Source organism: Eutrigla gurnardus (assembly GCF_963514095.1).
Source record: "Eutrigla gurnardus genome assembly, chromosome: 6".
NCBI classification, from domain to species: domain Eukaryota; kingdom Metazoa; phylum Chordata; class Actinopteri; order Perciformes; family Triglidae; genus Eutrigla; species Eutrigla gurnardus.
In genome coordinates this window covers 18,555,937-18,577,348 of record NC_139920.1, presented here as the reverse complement: position 1 = coordinate 18,577,348, position 21,412 = coordinate 18,555,937, and the positions used below count along the sequence as shown (strand labels likewise).

Sequence of the window (21,412 nt, the reverse complement as noted above, 5' to 3'; positions counted from 1 at the left end):
TCCCGATGATCGGCGCATCTATCCTGATGGTCGGCGCATCTCTCCCGATGATCGGCGCATCTATCCTGATGGTCGGATCCTGATGATCGGCGCATCTATCCCGATGGTCGGCGCATCTATCCTGATGGTCGGATCCTGATGATCGGCGCATCTATCCTGATGGTCGGCGCATCTATCCTGCTCTTCTGTCTTCATATCATGAGGGGTCTTGCCTAAGGACCCTTACTGGCCGGGAGTCGAACCCCGCGCTCCCGTGTCCTAGTCAGTGAACATAACCACTGTACTATACCAGCTGATATATATATATATGAAAGGATTCGCCTTTTATTCCATTCCATTCCATTGCATTCCATTCCATTCCATTCCAACAACCATACATGCACTTATTTCGAACACAAAACCCTCCGAAGCAGAAGGTGGCGCTAAAGCGACCAAAAACGAAGCGTCTACGAGGCGGAAGCAGTTTTTCTGATAATTTGTTTTGATCCTGCTCCAAAGCTAAGATCGACTAGCTAGTTGGGGGTGTTCTCTCCATCTACTTGTGTTTCTGCTATCGCGTTGTTATTTCCCCCGTGACAGCTAACGGAAATGAAGAAGTTTTTCGAAGACATTAAGAAAGACATCAAGTTTAAGTCTGCAGGACCTGGGAAGGCACTTACAGAAGATGCCAGGTAAACAACAAACTTTACATGTCACAGCTGATACGACGCTAGAGCTAGCCACGTAGCCAGCCGTCTACGCCCGCTAAATTGAGTTAGCAAACTAGCTAGCTGCTGGCAATCAATGGCAATCGGGTCACTGTTACCTAACATAACGATGCCGATTGATGATTTCCACCGGACGTTAAGTGTAATAGGCGAGCCGTGTCAGCCGTTAGCATCTGGATTATATAACTGTACTACTCAGGACACAGTGGGACGCGCTAATTCCAGGGTGGCTAACAGTTCATCTTATTTAGCCAATGGTCTTAGTAACGAAAAGTGACTTTTACTCGCGCTTTATCCCCTGAAGGGGTTAACGCACCCCTCAAATCGTAATTACGGTAATTTAGATACCAGCGTTGGGGTTTATATATTATGTTTTTAACAGTCCGACAAGTATCAAAGTTTATGACATTTATCATAATGTTTTCTTGATTTAATGGGTTACACATGACCAAATATTCTAAACTGTTTTAATTAAACTCAATGATAAACATATCAAACTATTTATTTAAGGCTTCCAGTTTCCTTTCCATTGTATTTAGAGGCCGATCCACATTTAAACCAAAACAATACAAGTTAGTGTCAACAGCAGATTCTGTTTCTTATGCATTAAAGCAACATTTGTGGCTGTTTGGGGAAAGAAGATATGAGCCATTACAAGTCTGTTGACTTTTCTGTCCTCCTAACACTCTAGTAGCAAACCCAAAGTGGTGCAGAGCAGCTCCAGCGCCAAGCACAATCGCTATGCCCCTAGTGAAGGGTCCCAGAGGGCCGGAGCCGCAGCTCTGGCCAGGATCGAGCAGCATCCCCGGCCGAAGGTCCACACCTCTCAGGACGCCATCAGGAATCAGGGTGAGACAAACGAGCCTCATCACAACAACGGTTCATTAAACAAAGCCTTCATAGATATATATTTTTGGATTACTGGTTTTAGTTTTAGAAAATAATGTGTTGGTGCATTCTTGGTCCTGAGGTCAGATTATTTGTTTTTTCACATGGGTGCTAATAATTCACAAGATTTTCCTACGATGCCCAAACCAATTAATCCTTGAAAAGCGGATGTGGCTTTCATGCCTACTAATATTTAATAATTGGATGGCCTTAAGATGCGTTCATGGGTAAAGGTTAGATGAACAACAACAAAGACTGCAGTAGTTTTTGTTGAAGTTCAGCGGCTACAGGGCGAGTAGAACCGACAGTCACAGTTTCTTAGAAGAGGGGCTGAATCACACTCTTCGTCATTCCTCTTGAATTGTTCCTTCATTGTCACCATGTATTTGAAGGCGTGTAAAGAGACGTAGGCGTGGTTTCATACATGACATATTAAAGCCACAGCAAATAATTCTACACTTTATGGGAGAAAAGACCCTTATTACCCTTTTGTTCCTTAATAAACCAACAGTTGAAGTGACGAAAATGTACCAAAGAACAGTTCAATCAACCACCAGCGTAATTCAAATTATCCAAATGATCTGTCATGGCTCCTGTGTGTAGCATAAACAAGAACTGTGGTGAGTAATAATCGCTAATAACAGGTAATTAATGAGATTGCGGTGGTTTCGTCCAAATTAAGGTTACATGCCAAGCCTTAATTAATAACTCTGTGTCTCACAATACACATGACGGTGGTTCAGTTCAGTTGTGGCGTCTTCGTGTTAAATACGTCCAAAATGGTTAGTCACGGAAGCTATTTAAAGTGACATCTATTTTTAACCTTAAATGATAGTTAACTACTTCCACCTCTTAAACTCTTGTTTTGAACATAAAGACCATTAATTACCCAATTTTCTGAATGAATGAAACAACACAATGGAGCAACTGGAGTCCCAAAGGGAAGCTGCGGTTCCTCCAAGCCGAGCCTTTCCTTGAAATTAATTGGCAGAACAAACACCAATCCATAAAACAACCGATCAGAGCCATAAAACAGTCCTGCCTTCTCTTTGAGTGGCATTTTTTTTTTTTTTTTACAGCAATAAGAGTTTGATTCAAGAATAAACCATTTTAGTTTTGTTGATTTTTCTGCGTTTACTTGCAGTGAAAAGAGAACTGGAAGCGGCCGCACTGGCTGACAAAGAAAAGGCAGCTCCAGCCGAGGTGTGTGACAGCGGTTTGTTTGGTTAAATTAATTACACCTGGCTCACAGGGATCAATACAACTCTGACAATGTCGGTGATCGGCCATTCTTTCCAGGGATCCCAAGTGCTGGTGAAAGACTTCGCCTGTCTCTCGGTGTCCGGTGTGTATTTCACCTGTCCGCTAACTGGAGCCACTTTGTCCAAGAGGGAGCGGGAAGTACACATCAAAGAGGCCATTTTAATGGTACGTCTGCGGATATTGTCACTCGCCATTGTTTTAGCTCAAATTAGAGCAAAAATGATTAAATTCTGACGGATTTTGTGCTGCTGCGTGTCGTTGATGAGACGTGCACTCTTGTTGTTTTTTTTCCCGTCAGCGGTTTGAGGAGGATCCGGTCGAGGCCTCTGTGATGATGATGCACACATTCAACAAAGACAGAGAGAAAGTGAAGGTCGCCGTGGACATCATAAGCAAGTACGACGCTCGGCGATGGTTCATCTTCTTGCTGAGTTTGACTTATTTTCGACTGTTCGTCGCATCGTTGATTATCGTTTTTTAAACAATTATGTAATTTTGTGTTTCTTCGTCGTTTTGTGTCAATAGGTATATTGAGAATATATGCAAGAACCCCACAGAGGAGAAGTACAGGAAGATTAAACTCAGCAACAAGGTGTACCAGGTGAGTTTGAAACTGGATTATCTCAGACATGTGGGACCTCTTTGAGTAGAAGCACGTTTTTCCATTCGTGTCGTTCTGTCTTTTGATTTATTTCAGGAGTAAGTCCGGTGTGTAGAGGGCAGTCGAGAGTTCCTGCAGGCCCTGGATTTCACAAGCATCATGCTTCCTGTGGAGGGTCAAGGTAAGTCAATCCTAACAAGGAAGTCAACTCTTAACATCCAGTCAGCTGTTACGTGTTCTGATCCGGGCTCCGCTTTACCTGGAGATCAGAGGAGGAAGAGGAGTTCCTGGTGTTACTGGAGCACAGTCCCGACGCCCTGGAGCTGATGAAGGAGAGGAGGGATCGTCTCCAGAGAGGGGAGCCGGTCAGAGCTCAGCTGGACCGACAGCCTCAAGCGTTCAGAGCCTCCCCCAACGCCCAGAGCTTCGAGCTGCCACCGGACTTCTATAACCTGACGGCGGAGGAGCTCAAGAAGGAGCAACAGCAGAGGTACGCACCCCCTGGTGATGGATGGTACAGTACATGTTATGTGTTCCAGTGGCGCTGTGTAATGTGGGTGAAGGCTGGTTTTCTTTCACACCTGTCAATCACAAGGTAGCCCCGCCCTGATTCATCATCTCTATCACTCTAAATGAGACCCTGCTGTATTGAAGAAGACTTGAAATGAGTGATTGAGACCATAAACCATAATCTTGCGCAACCACATACACGTAGGGGAGGGGCTTGCTGTGGCTGCAATTAACAAAATGACAAGCAAAGAGCCGTTTACAAACACACACACTCACTAATCATGCATGTTAATGAAACCCTTCGGTCTCAGCTGGTTTTATGTGCTCTCCGTGGGTGTTACGCATCTCTACCAGCCACAAAGATGCCATCGTGCACTCTTCTCCGGACTGTGGTCTGGTGGCGTTTACCCATCATCGTCACGTCAGAGTGAATGAACAGGTCTCTTGTGTGTTTCCCAGGAGCGAGATTGTGGAGAAGAACGCCATGCTGCGCACAAAAGCCATGAGGGAGAAGGAGGAGCAGAGGGAGAGACGGAAATACAACTACACTCTGCTCAGGATCAGACTGCCCGATGGAAGCCTGCTACAAGGTAACGGCCTCTTTTATGTATATATCTATATTCAAAATAAAACGATACAAAATGAATCAACAACCTAACTAAACAAATGTTTAGGGACCTTCTACGCGTGGGACCGGCTGCCCGTGCTGTTTGCGTTTGTCCGGGAGTCCCTGCTGGACGGCTGGCAGCCCTTTGAGCTCATCGCTCCTGGAAGTCAGAAGCTAAAAGAATCCGAGGAAGTCGCCCTCGCAGAGTGTAACTTGGTGAGTGGAAACCTTTTCATGAAAGCGGCCGACATAATGCAATGCATTACAACTCAACAAGATATAAAGTACCGGTCGAGTCGTTTTTAGATATTTGAATGTGGAAAAGTTGCATATTAACATTGGCAAGAAATCATTGTGTTTTCAGGTCCCTGCAGCTCTGCTCACGTTTGCCTGGGACGCAGCAGTGCAGGCGGATATTGCGGCCGCAGGTGCAAAGAGCCCCGCCCTCCTCAAACCGGAGCTGTTGGAAAACATTCGAACCCTGAGCTGAGGAGACGCCGGCCCTGAACTCGCCCCGCGTCCCTCCCCTCCCTTTTTTCTGGCAATACAAGGGTGGAATTGCCTCGTACGAATGATGAGTGATAAGTTTAGTTTTTCTTTTACAAATGCTAACTTAAATCAGGATCAGTGAAAGGGGCAACTTCACCCTTATGTGCTTGTTTTTGCTGAGCATACCCATGTGTCTCCACGTGGAGGTAATGTCGCCGTCTCAGCAAGGAGAATGTTGTAAGGACACGTTTGTTTTGTTGCATCCTGAAATGACATGCCATGTAGTAAAACAGACTAACCAACAACCTGCCGGGTAGACTTCCCGTGGCATGTTGAGACCTCGTTTTAACTGTGGCGACTCCCCGACCCTTTGGTTTGAAGTAAACTTGCTCACACAACAGCTGGGTCAACATTGCGGCTGTTCACGCCGCGTCGAGGGAAGTCAGAAGAGCAGCGAAGCCAAGTAAATGTATCAGCACCTAGCTTCTTTTGTTTTTAAAAGCCGCTGGGTGTTGTGACCTCGCTTTGACTTGAAAGGCTGTTAATTTTCGTTTAATTGGTGTTTTGTACGCCAACGGAGAGTTATTTGATGAGCCCGTTGCTGCTTATTGTAAAACAGCCTCCTCTATTTTAATTTATATTTTTTTTGCAGAAGTCACAAGTCAAGAATCCTACTTTAGACCGTTAGTCTGTTTTAATGCAGAATTAAGTACGTCACCACTTCAAAGCTGTACTAATGATTAGTTGCAATTGGATGTTTGAGTGACGAGCCCAGCTTCATGTCTGCACTCCTCTGCTGCTGCTGTGTTGTTTTGTTTTGTCCACCAGTCGCCCACATGGGTTTTCAACAGAAGGGTGTAAATGTTGTATCAGCATTGTAACCTTATTAAAAGATAAGTGAGCAGTCCAGATGGTCCGAGTCGCATTCTGTTGCTTTTTAATAACCTGCCTGTTAATTGTTTGCATTGCATCTTTACTTTTGTTTAATAAAACAGAAATACTTCAAAGTAGAGCTACTAAACGAGACAATGCTGAAATCTTTTTTGTATTCTCGTGTTGGAGTATTTATGGAGTATTTATGCTTTGATGAAAACAAACCTGGACCAGTTTAATAATGTTACTTCTTTTAAATAGCCTATCATTTTGCATATTGTGGTCATAAAAACATCACTATCCTGAGTGAAAATGAAAACGTTATTTTTTAAATGTAAACATGAGTGACGTGGGTGCTGCTGTTGTGGGTGCTGCAGTCGTGGGTGCTACCGCTATATGTCAGAGTGGAGATGGACAGCGCAGTACTCCAAACCCGTCCCCTGCATGAAAGTCATGTATAGGCTACTGAAGTACAGGTATATTTATTTAAAACGGTGACTTTATGTTTATAAGTATATTTATTTAAAACTGTAAATATGTAAATTTACATTTAAATCGATTTGCCCCCTTTTGTCCTACTCCTGCAATACAGTGTATATTTATAATATATTAGTCTTCAAATATATATGACTTGAACATTACTCATTTTATAATCATTTTGATAATATACACGCACAAATTAAGCGCATTCACACTTTTCCAACTGTTCCCACTACTTAATCATCTTACACATTTAAGCCAGCATTGACATTTCTTTAGAAATTGATCTTGTAGTTATCCATATTCTCACTGTGGCCATATGGGTCTTTTATGTAGTTCATAGGACTTTGTGATTTGTTTTACGTGTGTATTGTATTAGTATAGTATTCCTCTATTATTGATGTTTTTTTGCAGTAATATATTTTACAATAACCACCATCAACTATGGAGCTAGAACAGTCTCATAATTCATAAATGCACACAGAAATTCATAAATGCACAAAAAAGATTTACAAATGTATTTGGGGATTTGTATATACATGTGACTCAAAACACAAATACATTTTCAATGCACACACAAATATGTTTCATTTCATATGTAAGTAAAAAATATTCACATATAAAAAACAAGATTCATAAACATATTTCCAATGCACACACAAATCTAAAAAAAAATCACAAATACATGAATGTTAAAGTATTTGCAATCTTCATCAAATACGCATTTGGGGCTTGTTACATTCATATATGAACTGTTGGACCTGTATTTACAAAGTGCTTTTAATTTGTAAACCTCCCTGCATTTGTGTGTGAAACTTTTGAGACTCCCCTGACGTGACTCTGATCCACAAATGCGTTTTTTCTAAGAGGAGGTTGTCTGTAGCCAATCAGATGTCTCCCTCCTTTACAGCCAATCACGTGAGTGTCTCCCCCAAAAGTCTAAAACACAACTCCGCCCGCACCGGTTCATGAGGGAATAAATTACTTCCATAAAATGCTTCTTTATAAAAGAAAAATAGATATTTATATAACTGTACACCTAATCTATACAGCATAAAGACAGGGAGCACAGGAAGAAGGGAAATTATCTCCAGAAATAAGGTCGATTCTGGCTCTAGCACCCATATCCCTCCAACGCAACGCACTCACGTGATTGGCTGTAAAGGAGGGAGACATCTGATTGGCTACAGACAACCTCCTCTTAGAAAAAACGCATTTGTGGATCAGAGTCACGTCAGGGGAGTCTCAAAAGTTTCACACACAAATGCAGGGAGGTTTACAAATTAAAAGCACTTTGTAAATACAGGTCCAACAGTTCATATATGAATGTAACAAGCCCCAAATGCGTATTTGATGAAGATTGCAAATACTTTAACATTCATGTATTTGTGATTTTTTTTTAGATTTGTGTGTGCATTGGAAATATGTTTATGAATCTTGTTTTTTATATGTGAATATTTTTTACTTACATATGAAATGAAACATATTTGTGTGTGCATTGAAAATGTATTTGTGTTTTGAGTCACATGTATATACAAATCCCCAAATACATTTGTAAATCTTTTTTGTGCATTTATGAATTTCTGTGTGCATTTATGAATTATGAGACTGTAGCTCCATAATCAACAGTGTCTGATAATGGCTGGAAACGGTAGCAGTGGTTACCGTTGACCTCATGATCAATAATTGAGTCTCTCCTGCAGTCCTCATCAATAATAAACACCAGGTGGACCATATTGGATTGTTTCAAGATATTGTTACGTCGCGGCTACGGATTCGGCAGACTGGCTGTCAATCTTGCCCACGGCCTCAAAAGTCCCGCCCACCTGTCATTCATTTAACGTTAACGTTTCTGGCTGCATGAAGTTGCCGGAGTTACAAGGAGACCGGAAACCATGTTTTCTTTCAGAGTAAAAGCGTTTAATCGTTTGCGTTCCAGTATAGAACAGGAGCTAAATACACTGCATATCGCCCAAGTCAACGTCGGCTTGGTCCGATAAATACAAATACGTAAATTAACAAATCTGGTGATGTGGCGTAAGCAAGAAGTGGCCTTACTAGACTGCTTATGAGACTGCTTATCCGACTGAGCCGGATTATGAACACAGAGCCTGGAGATGTTGAGCCTCCTTCGTAGTAAAGCCCCGAGGTCTACTCTTCATGTAACAACAGCGCCACCTTGTGGCTAAACATCAACTGCACTGTCATAACTTCATAAGTTCTCATTTTCAAATGATTATGAATAGTAGGCCTATTGTTTTTATTTGAAGCCGGGTCAGTCTTGACTGTCGGTGTTAGGGACCTCTGTGTCTGCTAGTGTCTATAATACAGTAATATTTTTGTCGACATTATCAAACGGAAGAACTTTTATTTTGAAGAGCACAGGGCAAGGAAGCACACTAGTCAATCAGAGGACCCGCCCACCGACGGAAACAAAATAATGAGTGGTAAATTCGTTTTGTAGAACCAAAAAACAAGAAAATGAGCTGAAATTCTGATTTTCTGTTTTTACCCAAAAACGAAAAAACGGCTCGTTTCTGGTTTGTGCTTGTGTCAATTATTCCCAGAAAACAGACCTTGGTCGTTTACCCGGTTGCAGAATTTCTTAAAAGAAGTTTCAAATTTGTAGTGGACCCTTGCCTTGTCCAAAAGGTTTTGGCTGGATATTAGAAATTGGATATCCCTTAAGGTTAATAACATTCCATCCTTTGAAATTTCTCATATGTTTTCATATGGACAATCTTACTCCATCTACTTATTAACATAATCATTGTCGTGGGTAAATATCATATTCACTGTAGCAAATGGCCCTCCTTTATTTGGTTTATAAATTATTTTAAATTATATTATTATTATTAAAATACATTCTAGCAAAATAGTGAGAAAAATGTATGGCGATATGTCGCCTTTTTTACTGTTTTGAAATGTACTCCTTTATTTATTTGGTCTTGCATAGGTGATTGGAAATATATTTATTTTTACCATGTTTACTTTGTATGAATCCCCCTTTTTCCGTTTAGTTTTTTTTTCTTGTGAAGGATTGTGATGTTATATTGTATTGCTGATGTGTTTTTCCTCTACGAGCTTTTGTATGTTTGTGGTATATTCAATAAAAAAATTAAAATGAAAAATAACCTGATTTCTGAAAGTCAAACTCCGCGGCCAATCACGACGCCCCAGACATCGGACAGAAGGCGTGCCCTCTCCGACACATTTTGACGCCTTCCGGTTTGGATGACAGGATGTCCCGAACTGGGTGAACTGAAAACATAACCAGATTTGGACGACTGAGTGAAATCAGCTCTCGGAAATTAGTCTTCTAGAAAAATAAAGTGAGTCACAACACCACATGTGAGACTCTAGCGCTGTTACAAGTCATTCAGAGTGCTTTAATACACTAAACACCGAATACGCGCGCAACGCAGTCGTGCAAAACAAACGCCCCCACCGATGATTAGCAACCCGGCTCTGACCAATGAGCGGCGGACGTTGACGCAAGTGACACACTCCCGCCAATTCTGATTTGGGAGCGCGAGAGGCAGGCAGCCGGGGGCAAAGGGAGTATGTGGGTGACGCGGAAAGAGATTGCGTTTTGTTTTATGTGAAAGAAATACTAAATGCATGCCGTTTAAATAGCAACGTAGTACTTGGTTCGCTGTGGGAAGGGGTTTTAGGTTGTTTATACAACCGGCACCGTTTTTATCGTAGAATACAGCGAACGTCGGGAGCCCCGGGTCAGAGGCTGGAATGTTAGCGGCGGAAACCCCATCGGTGGACGGACATTTGGCAGCATCGACTCCCGATAGAAGAGGTAACCTGATACTAATGCCGTTTTCTGTTCGAGCAACCGTTATGTGGACGTAGCAACATCTCAAGTACTGTAAAAACAACATGGACGCAATACAGTTTCGACTCACACAAAAGGGTGCCGACGTTAAGCAACCGACACACTTATCTCATTAAGTAAAGCGCTAGGTAACGCTAGCGACCTCGTTTTTTTCGCACTGACACCAGTTGATGTTAGCTCGTGTCATTGCGACGAGCCGAACTTTAACTATTCAAGACAAAGAAAGAAACATCTCCGCTAACTTTCCAAACGTTAAAGCTAGCGCCGCACGGCTAACTCTATGCCCCCGGCATTGCTAATGTTATCGTGTTCACGTCACACGGCGATGTTTAAGTGAGTTAACGTTAGGCCTCAAGCTGCCAGTGTTTTCCATTCACGAGACGGTGTGATTAGCATTTTAAATTACGTTACTTTAGCTTATTAAGCGAGTGGCAAAGTTGCTCTTTTTTTACCGTCTCGCTGTTGCTCATTGCACAACTAGCAGTAGCTAGTTTTGTTAAGTTAGCGGACAAGCTAACGGTGGTCACGTTAGCATCTGTGAGTTTTGGTTAACGTGAAAGCTGTTTCTAATGGTGAAACTCCAGAGCTGTTCCGTTGTCTTCCGTTAAGTCACACGCGCATAAGCGTGTCTCGGGGCTGTAGTACGTTAAACGGGACAGTTCTGCCTCGTACGAAGTGTTGCGTATCTTGCGGTCCGGCATGCAGCCTGACAGCCGTGTGAACCACTCTGCTCTGCGGACTCGACTGGGCCTGCAACACAGACTATTAAAACCGGTTGGCGGGAGTGCAAACCAGATACAAGCGTTGCGTTCATTGTGTCAACACAGCGACGGTGCTACAGCTTTACGTGGCTTTTACTACCACAACTTGATAATACTATTGAGGCTATTCGATATCAATGCAGGGTGGTGGAGATTTGATGACCCGCAGCGCATTAGCTTAACTGGCATGTGCTTATTACAGTCGTAAACTATTCTTACTTTGCTGTAAGAATATTACCAAGTAAGAACAAAGTTTCAGAGTGGACTTGTTAATGCGTTGAATGTGTGATCTGGACTGAGGTTATTGTTAAAGATTGTAATTAAAATAGGCTTCGTACTGAACGCTTTTTCTCCAGTGATTGTTGTTTTAAGTCATCGTTGTATTTTAATAGGCTTTCATGTGTTATCAGTTCCACAGGTGTCAAAACGTTGGTGGATTTGCTGTGATATAAAACTCAGTGTCATTTTTCTCAAAACATGAAATATTAATTTTAAGTGCAGTTTTGGTTTTTAGTCATGTTTTCTGTTTTTTCTTCTTTTGTTTGCCCAGGCATGGACTGTAAATCAAGTAACAATGCCAACAAGAAACTTATCCAAGGTAAATACGTTTTATTTGTGATAACATGATGATAATGTAGCATGGATGATTATTAATTTTGATACTATCCATGTCTTATCATGTCTTGCATTTACATTGCCTATTAACAATTGTGCACATTCTGTGTATTGCTTCTTTTTCCTCCTGATTTATTCCTTACTTTTGCATATTTTTGATCAAGGACCATGGATATGACCATGCTAATATTGCTAATACACATACAATCTTAATGAGTACAAATTGGATCATATGGTCATAGCTAGGGATGCGATGATTAGGATTTTATCACAGATTTTGATTAATTAAAAAACACTCGAGTTGATCGTGGGGAATTTCCACTATCGGGGCAATCGCAAATATCACACGATAAAGCTGTAGACAGGTGAAAATTAGAACTTGATTTTAATAATTCATTTATTTATCCTTTTATTTATGTGGAAACAACTTATCATTTATGACCAGCTTATTTAGGATAGTTTGGGTGTCTTATCTGGGACGCAAGAAATATTTAACAAAATGAAAAAGTGATTCCAGTATGTTTTAGTGCCATTTAAAGAGTTTTAAGCCTATTTTGATGATTATCGGGATACTATCGTGAATGGCAATTATGTTGTCCAGGATAATCGTGACATGAGGTTTTCACATCATCCCATGAGTAGTTACGGCCACTTTACAGCAATATGACCTTTGGTTTTTGAACCCCATACATCTTTGTTGTCCGTGACATCACCTTGTTTGTTGTCTTAGGGTTAACACATTCACAAAATATTATAAACCTTGTTTGTACTTTGCAATACAAAAGCCATTATAGTGACATATTTTTAAAACATTCTTCCTGCAGCTCGTCTCCCATTCAAGCGCCTGAACACTGAACCTAAAGAGAACCAGCCCCCTAAACGCCCTCGTGCACATGCCTGCCCCAAACCGGGAGTCCCAGACGGGGAGAATGAGAACGAGTCCTCTGCACTCTCTGTACACAGTGGGCCGCCCTTGGTTAACGGTCGTGGGCCCCTTGATGGCTTTCTGAGCCGTAGGCACGCCGCATCCTCGGATGAGAACATGGTTATTGATCTGACAGAGGAAAACACTTTGTCTCCCGTAAAGTACCTTGTTTCACCTGCTCCCGCCTCTCCCTGCCTCCCAGCTAAAGACAAGCATAAGGAAAAAGACAAACCTGCATCTTCTGGGAAATCCAGCAATGTTGATCACACTCCTAAAACGCACACTTTAGACTGCACGGTAGTCAGCAAAGATGAGGAAGGGGAGGACGATGGTGATGATGATGAAGAGGAGGAGGATGAGGATGAAGACGACGACGACGGTGGTAATCAGATGGCATCTACTTCGCAGCTTGACACAACGCAGGATTCTGAAAGTGAGCTAGAGGAGCAGGATGAGTCAGGAAATGTTTCCAGTTTAGGAAACAAGTCCATGCTGTCGGCGTCATCAGTCAGTTCCACATCTGAGAGTTCGCCAGAGAAGTCCAAGACTGACGACCCCACACCCACTAGTACACCTACAGTATGTTCATTTCCTATTGTTTGCTTTTTATTAATTTATTCCCAGGCTTAGCTGTATTACCTGAAGCACTGTCACGCAATATACATTTATCGTTATTCCTAAGAGTGTGTCTTTGCTTATATCACCCAAAAAACACATGGGGTTTATCCCTGTTTACTGTATTTTGTGTTTCAGGTTTCAAAATAATTTAATCATATTTACTCATAAAAATGCATACGGTTGATTCATCAATATTTAGTTATTTTTCCACTACCCGTATCACATTAGACATTTGCTAATTCCAATATCTGTTCATTCAGACGCATACCTCCATTCATAATGACAGCCCCTTGAGGAGGTTTATATGCATGTTTAAAATACAGTGCAATATGAATGCAATAATTGTTCAGCAATAGTGCACAAATTAAAAATTGATTTGCCTGGGAGACACTTTTTTTAAACACATTTGACATTTTTTACCCCTTTAATCACAGGAGCCAAAGACCACCCCCAAGATATCATCAGAGCAGAAAAACATCAGAAGACGCTCATTGAAGGTGAGACTTTTGATGAATACATTTTAATTGGGCTTTTAATTTGGTCAAAGAATACCCAAGTTGTCTATTTAATAAGGTGCTTTGAAACTAAGGCCTGTCCTTGACCAAAGAAATTCTAAGTGGACTAACACTCATATGATTTTGTTGACTAATCAACTAGTTGACTAACTAAGAGGGGACAGCCCTACTTCAAACACTATCTGATTTGAATGTGTTGCTTTTCTCATCCGCCTTGTCGTTTATTAATACGGTTATTTAAGTTCAAGAGAAAAACTGCTTTGCAATTGTAGATTGAAAAAGATGAGAAGCTTCGTCTGCAACAGGAGAAGGAGCGCCAGAAGGAAGAGGCCAAAGCTGCGATGAAGAAAAAGAAGGAAGAGGCTCGCAAGCTGAAGGATGAGCAAGAAAGGGAAAAACGAGAGAAAAAAGAAAAAGAGAAACGGGAGAAAAAAGAGAAGGAAGAAAAGGAAAAGGCAGACAAGTTAAAAGCAAAAGAGGAGCTACGGAAATCAAAGCTAGAGTGAGTAATGCAAAGTCCATTTTACTTTTAAGTCAATATTTATGAGCTTTGAGAGACAACTTTTTTTTCCTTCAATATACTTCTTGTCCACAAATTAATGTTTGTATTGTAATTTTTTTTGCTCTGAACTTGTTTCAGGGCAAAGCTTGAAGAGAAACGAAAGAAAGAAGAGGAGAAGCAAATGAAGGAAGAAGAGAAACGGTTAAAAGAAGAGAAGGATGTAAGTTCATGTGTTGGTAGAAACTGTTCCAGATTTGCACCCATCGCTGAATAATCTGTTAACCAATGTGTCTCATTACAGCGCCTCAAAGCTGAGAAAGCAGAAATAACACGTTTTCTGCAGAAATCCAAGATCCAACAGGCTCCAAAGGTTAGGAGTTATGATGTCATAACAAGTGTTTTTGTCATTCAGCAGGGTTTATCCCTTAAAAAACCATAGGGCCCATTGTAGCACTGTGTTGTCACCTAAAAGTAAGCAATTATCTTCATGGTTGAGAAGGTAATTTGGAAAAACCACAGAAACTTTGACTGAACGCATCGGCAAACTAAAAAAGTCCCGCCCCCTTCGTTCAGACCTCTGTTCAAAGCCGCTCCCAACAGAACGCCAAACGAGATCAGCAGAGTGCAATCAGGAAGAAAGCATTGACAGACAGGCAGACCATCCAACTATTTTATCCCTCACGACTTTTTTGATTGGACAGGGTTTTTAGTCCTGCCACGGCCACAGATGACATTTTTTCATGTCGGAACATTTCATTTATTAATTGCTATCAGGATGTTACGAGGGTTTAAAGTAATACAACAAAGTGTTTTCTGAATAGAATCACCTACTCAACCTTTAACCTCGTGATGCATAACAAACAATAGCTTAATGTTAAAGTTGCAACACATCGTCTGATCCCTTTACACCCCCCTTCACTAAGATAGTCAACTGAATGAATGAATATAAATAATATAACTGCAACTTCACCGTTTCAGACACTTGCAGCCGCTTGTGGGAAGTTTGCTCCATTTGAGATCAAGGAACACATGGCTCTGGCACCACTGTGTCGGGTTCAGTGCGAGGACTCTGTTTTGGAGGAGCTGGACCGGTGTTTGTTGAACCCTGCTGATAACCTGAATGGACTTAAAGACTGGATTGGGCCCAAACCCCGGAGTTCAGGACCCACCAACCCCAGACAGACAGACTCACCCTGGTAAGACTGGGCAATAGGGGTTAATGTGTACACTATGTTTTACCTCTAGTTGCCCTATGTACAGTGACCTCTATATTTAATTCCAAAATTGAGGATTGTTCTTCATTTGATTTTTGATTTGTCTGCCCTCTCTACTTACACAAAATGATTCATGGTGGTATTGTATTTGCAAGGGAAATGGCAGTATGAGCTGAAAGAGATGATTGAATTATTCAGTTAACAGATGGGCAGATATGTATGGATGACTGCGATATTATTTGAATATCGTAGGTTTTCTACAATACTATCTGAATATCGTAGGGTTGATGCAAGATACCCTCCTGCCATCTGGATCTTCTGTTTGTTGTTTAACAGTTTGACACTGTTGAATAATCATTGAAATATCCCAGGTTGGAAAAAATAACAATGACCATAAACTATACATATTATATACTATATATTTTTATTTATTTTTTATTTTTTTATATATATATATAAATATGGTGACATTATGTTAGCAAACTGGTATTTAAAGGGTTATAAATTCTGGCAGTTATGATCAGATTGAATTTGCGTAAGAGATTTAACTCTGTGACCTTGTGTCTCTGGGAGCATGTGTGGTTCGTTAACATACTTTGACCTCAACAAGACTGAAGAATATCAAGAATATGGTTCCCCCTCCTGATCACAGGTAGCGATTAAGCTCTAGCCGTGTAACACCAGGGTGTTTTTTCCCCATGTAGTGCAGCAAGTATGTTGAAAGTCAGGCATGATTAACCTGACTGACTACTGACAAACTGTAGCTGACTAGTTATCTCGCCAACACGGCAAACATCATAGTTTCTCTTTTTTTCCACAGCCGTTATCATTCATCAAGTTTCGGTAATCCTTTGATTGAATTGTATTTTGTTTAACAAAATACATTTAATCAATCAAACCTGCAGCGTTATTGTTAAACGTTCTTCCTCTGTTTCCTGTTGTTTCCTCAGCGAGTGTATAACAGCAGAAGGGTCTCAACCAGATGGTGTGCCGGATCGGAAACGTTGTGGTCCCATGAAGCTGCTGCAGTTCCATGCAAACTACCGTCCAGCATACTGGGGCACCTGGAGTAAGAAGAGTTCACACATCTCCCCTCGCTGCCCCTTAAAACAAGACAAGGTAAAAGGCATCAGTCAGTTCAGTTTACTCATCCGTCATAACTGGACAAAGCATAACTTACTCTTTAAATAGTAGATTAAATGCATGCATTACATGGCTATACTCCATGTTCACTTTTAAGATTTTATCATTTTATTTTTAAGTCCAGTAATTGTATTTGTGTAACTGTGACTTTAATTGCTGTGTTCTGTCACCACAGGGTGTGTTAGACTATGAGGTGGATAGTGATGAAGAATGGGAGGAAGAGGAACCAGGAGAGTCCCTGTCACATAGTGAAGGGGTGAGTTTCAGTGGAGGGTGCAAATGTATGCACATGACTTATTTTTTAGCATTTTCTACTATACATTAAAACAAATGATAAAGTACCTTGATGTACAAATATTATCCAATTAGCACTATTGCCCGACCTTGAATTTATATCTGAATAATTACTTATTTATTGTTAATTCATTATCATTCATTATTGTTGGTATTTTCTGAATTAAATGGCATGGAAGGAAATTTAAAAAGACTTTGAACTGTTGATCATTTTCAGGAAGATGAGGAGGAAGGCGGTGAAGATGATGACGATGACGACGGCTTCTTTGTTCCTCACGGCTACCTTTCGGATGACGAGGGGGTTCCAGCAGAGGAGGTATGAATGGAGCTGCAGCTCTGGTTGATTTCAATACATCTTAATTTGATTCTCAATGAGGCCATTACACACCAGGGGTATTATTTTCATGTGATTTGTGTGTTTTCGCTTTCACATCGTGAATAAAGGCCTCAACCCATCCATTTTGTGTTGAAAGACGTATTCAAAACATGCACTACAGTGCACAACAACACGGGAGCTCTGTAGTCCAAAGCAAGACGGCAAACTTAATTACTCCTTTAAGGTGTGTAACGGTTTACCAGAGGGAACACAAATCCACTCAGCAGTTCCCCAAAGGGAAATAAAATGGTCTGCATTAGCTTAGGCTATACAATAATTTGCATCAGACTGCCAGATGTTGCTCTGTGTCAATAGGATCCTGGTAGTTAGTGAGTTGCCTCTGTGAATCTATTCAAAACTTTTAAATGAAAAGCTGTTGCAAATTTGCATTCTGCCAGTGTGAATAGTTTTGAATAGATTCTCATATTTATTCGTTCCACCACGTTGTGTTGAGGCCTTTTCATCCGACAGACTGGTGTTTAGATTTTGATGTTTTTGCTTCCTGTTTGCACCACTGTTAACGCACATTCAACCTCTCAGGAGGGCGGTGACCTGGAGAAGCAGAAACTACGTCAGAAAGTGAAAGCAAGGGAATGGGATGAGCTGATGTCCACCAAGAAGAAGATGAAGCTGCTGGACCCAGTGGTGAAGGGCTGTGTCTGGGCGGGAGACGGACGTGTTTCGCAGCTCTTCCAGCTTTATGCCATGTGTCTGATTGAGCCTTTACCCAAGGTGGACACCAGCCCCAGCCCAGAGGTGTCTTCAAGGAAGCGCCAGAGAGAGGCACAATGTGAGTGAGACCTGGTTAACTTGGATTCACATTGGATAGCTGCCTTTCCTTAGGTGATGATCCATTAGGGACCTGACAAACTCAGCTGTTGGGCTGTGAGTGGCTGATGTTGCTTGTAGGTTTTGTGGGTTTGGATTTCTTTAGGTGCCCCTATCTGTTTGTTGACATTTCCAGTTTGCGGGGGTTTTTTGTATTTGACCAGACTTAAAAATCAATCACAAAGACAGTGTCTTGAAAATGTTTAGCTAATGTGTGCTGGCATGGATATAATAATCACAAATTGTGCACAGCTCATTGCGATTTCTTGAAAAAGGTCATTTATTATTTTACGTTTCAAAGATGCGTGCTACCATTATGAATATTGTATGCTAAAGTTGTGTGAGATACGTATTTACCATCCTATTTTGAGAGTGGCATGGTGCTACACGGAATGAGATTATGACATTTTTCCTCAATAATCACAACCTGCCGTTGAATGTCACAATCAAATTAACTCATTACATATTGACTTACTCTTATAACCGTTTAAATGTGTCCTCTTTTCTTTAGGTTTACTTACAGTTAAGAAGCGGTTGAAAACCTTTTTTTATAGAGGAATCAAAATGTATAATGTTGAGATACTTGTATAGTCCGTCGGTTATTTAGAGCTTGTAAAATGTTAACAAACTAATTCTCTTTTGTCCAACAGTACTTTCTCAGCTGCTGCCTCTGCTGCATGGCAATGTGAACAGCAGCAAAGTGATCATCACTGAGTTTCAGGAGTTTTGTCGTCAGCAGACGTCGTCCTCCTCACCTCCTGAACTTTCCAGCCCCCAAAGTCCAGCAGAAAACACCCCCACCAGGTGAAATTACAATACTTGGCCATAAATTCCATGCAAACATGTGCTCCAAACCAAAGTAATATAATAATGTTATTTAAATAGTACATGTCTTAGCAAACGTGAAACAAAACACTTCATCATCACGTATTGCCTCAACGTTACCTCCTGAAAACATGTAATGAAATCACCTACCACCACGTCAAATACCATTCTCAAATGAATTTGTAGGTTATAACCCCCTTTCCCCTCCTTCTTTCATCAGAATAGAGGTGAAGCGCCTCATAAAGAGCAATGCGGCTTATGAGAAGCGCTCCACCTTCAGACGCTGCTGCTGGTACGTGCACTCGGAGGTCCTGTCCCGCTGTGGCCAGGAGGCCCTTCCCGTGCCCTGCCAGTGGACCTACCTCACTACAGGAGCTCGAGAAGAGTCCCGGGAAGAACCCCAGGCAGCGACCGGCTCTCAGGGAAACTCTCCCACTACACCGCAGACCTCCTCCACCACATCGTCATCCTCCAACAAAAGGAAGAGCACAGGCAGCATGTCAATCACCAAGTTCATGAAGAGATGCACTGACCCCGAGCAGGTAGAGAAACGAACCATGAAGACCTCACTGCAATATTTTGGTTATTTGTTTTTAAGATTATCATCTCATGGAAATATACCTTTTTATATGCTTGATTGTTTCAAATGGTCTTAAATCCCCTGTGTTTTCCAGACGGAAGCAATGGATGCAGACGGTTTTCAAGCCGATACTGAGGAAGATGATGAGGAAGACTGTCTTATCATCACCACACCAAGCGGTGAGTTGCAAGTTGCAACCCAGTGCACGTTCACCCAAGTCCAGCTAGGGGATCCATGTTCCAGTCATTACTGGAGAGGATCGATGCCACTCATGCCTTTTCTCAAGTATATAGCTGGAGCCAGGAGGCTATAGTGTAGTGCAGGGATGATGTCATTCTGTTGGTCAAACAGGAAGTTGGCATCACCCTGGTTACCTCAACAAAAAGCCAAGTATAAATGCAATTGCCAGTAGTAAAAAGCAAATGTTAGACTATAAACATAGCAGATTACGGTTGTATGACTTCAGCATCGCCACCACAAATCTAAAGTGCCATGATGATGTTGAATATCCCTGACAACATCTGTAGTCTCATTAAGTCATCTATTAGCAGTCGCTTAGCCTAGACTGGGAGCGGTTTGAGGCAGCTAGCCTGGTTCTGTTCAAAGTTAAAAGTCCACCTGACAGCACATCTTAATTACAGTGCGGTGCAGTATTTCTGTCTCCCCTTATCACTTTATTAATGTGCTGATACAGCAGCAGCGTTCCAGTTTCCTGTGTGTTTTTAGGCACCTCCCTGATTCACTTACAGACACCTGCAAACATTTTTTTCTCATTATCTAAATGAAACCTTATTAAATATTACTCTCTAGACTCAACCAGAAAGACCTCCTCCGGCGAGGGAGACTGTCTGATGGAAGTCACCCCCTCCGACACCGCTGCTCTCCCGGTGGCCAGCGCCGCTCCGACACTCGCCACTGCCTGAGGACAGGAAAGGCCGGCTCCTCTAATCAAGCTACCCCCCGTTTCCCCACTCGTAAATTTCTCCTTCCTGGTTCTGAACTCTACTGTGTCCAAGACAGAATCAAGTCTTCGTGCAAGGTGAAGCACCACACTCCGGTACAGGCGACACACAGCGGGTGGCTTCTGCTCAGTATTAACTTCCTTTTTCATCTTATTTCATGTTCAACGAGTCTGGAGTCAGCTTGTGCCTGTGAAATGTACTGGCGCATAAAAATCAGGACTGTTTTGATCATTGAGGGCTGTTTTTGTCCAGTGTTCATTAACTATGGGTCTGATGTTTGCATTGAAGTGTCAGATGGGCATTTTTGGCACGGGCCTCTTTAAAGTCTCTCTGGCGCTGCTTTAGCTACAGCAGGTTGAGTTGAGCCGAGGGAGGAAGAGCAGAACGGAAATACCCAATGTTCATGAGAAGAAGCGTATCAAGACCAGCATTATTTTACGGTTCTTGTAATGTTTGAATGCATGACGTTGGATATCTGCGCGTGTGTGTGTGTATGTGTGTGTGTGTGTGTGTGTATATATATAGTTTACCTGAAATACAAGTTGGGGAAATGAGGGGCTGAAAGTCCATATGTACATTTCCCTTTGATTTCAGTGGGTGCATTTATTCTGCAATTTCTAACTCTGACAACTCACTGGAGTAGTTGCTAGATCTGTACTTGTACAGTTAGGTCCAGTGTCACAATGTTTTATAAATATGTATTTTTCAAGAATACTTGAAGAGGATAAGTTCATGAATAAAAGTACTGCACTTTTATATTCCATTCATACTTTGCCACTTCTTCCAGGTGCCTTTTTAGTAGCTTCTTATCAATAAGTACAGTTTCAGACTTGGACGTTTGACAAAATTGTAGTTTGAAGTTTACTCAACAGTAGCCTGTTTTAAGTGGGAACGTTGCACCATTATTACGCCTCAACGTTGTTTAAACGGTACGAACACGGAACAGAGTTAGAATCCTGTGACCCAAATGGTGAAGTTAAGATATTGTT

General features: G+C 41.6%; 1 protein-coding gene and 1 pseudogene across 2 annotated transcripts; both read left to right on the top strand.

The window, feature by feature from the left end:
* Positions 1-483: 483 nt before the first annotated feature.
* Positions 484-5,993, top strand: LOC311015341 (UBX domain-containing protein 6-like; annotated as a pseudogene). Its single transcript, XR_014599462.1, has 11 exons — positions 484-671; positions 1,399-1,556; positions 2,740-2,798; positions 2,895-3,023; positions 3,157-3,254; positions 3,384-3,459; positions 3,556-3,640; positions 3,730-3,949; positions 4,429-4,559; positions 4,644-4,792; positions 4,941-5,993. The product of XR_014599462.1 is annotated as a UBX domain-containing protein 6-like (transcript).
* A 3,961-nt stretch (positions 5,994-9,954) lies between these two features.
* On the top strand, positions 9,955-21,186 carry LOC311015306 (chromatin assembly factor 1 subunit A-like). The gene is made up of 16 exons (XM_084012435.1): positions 9,955-10,229; positions 11,577-11,624; positions 12,466-13,145; positions 13,619-13,681; positions 13,972-14,201; positions 14,340-14,421; positions 14,503-14,571; positions 15,180-15,397; positions 16,366-16,534; positions 16,734-16,814; positions 17,070-17,168; positions 17,769-18,018; positions 18,707-18,860; positions 19,102-19,423; positions 19,556-19,640; positions 20,272-21,186. Exons 1-16 carry the CDS (start codon positions 10,166-10,168, stop codon positions 20,382-20,384), a joined length of 2,727 nt encoding a protein of 908 aa, XP_083868561.1. The 5' UTR covers positions 9,955-10,165; the 3' UTR covers positions 20,385-21,186.
* Positions 21,187-21,412: the final 226 nt, after the last annotated feature.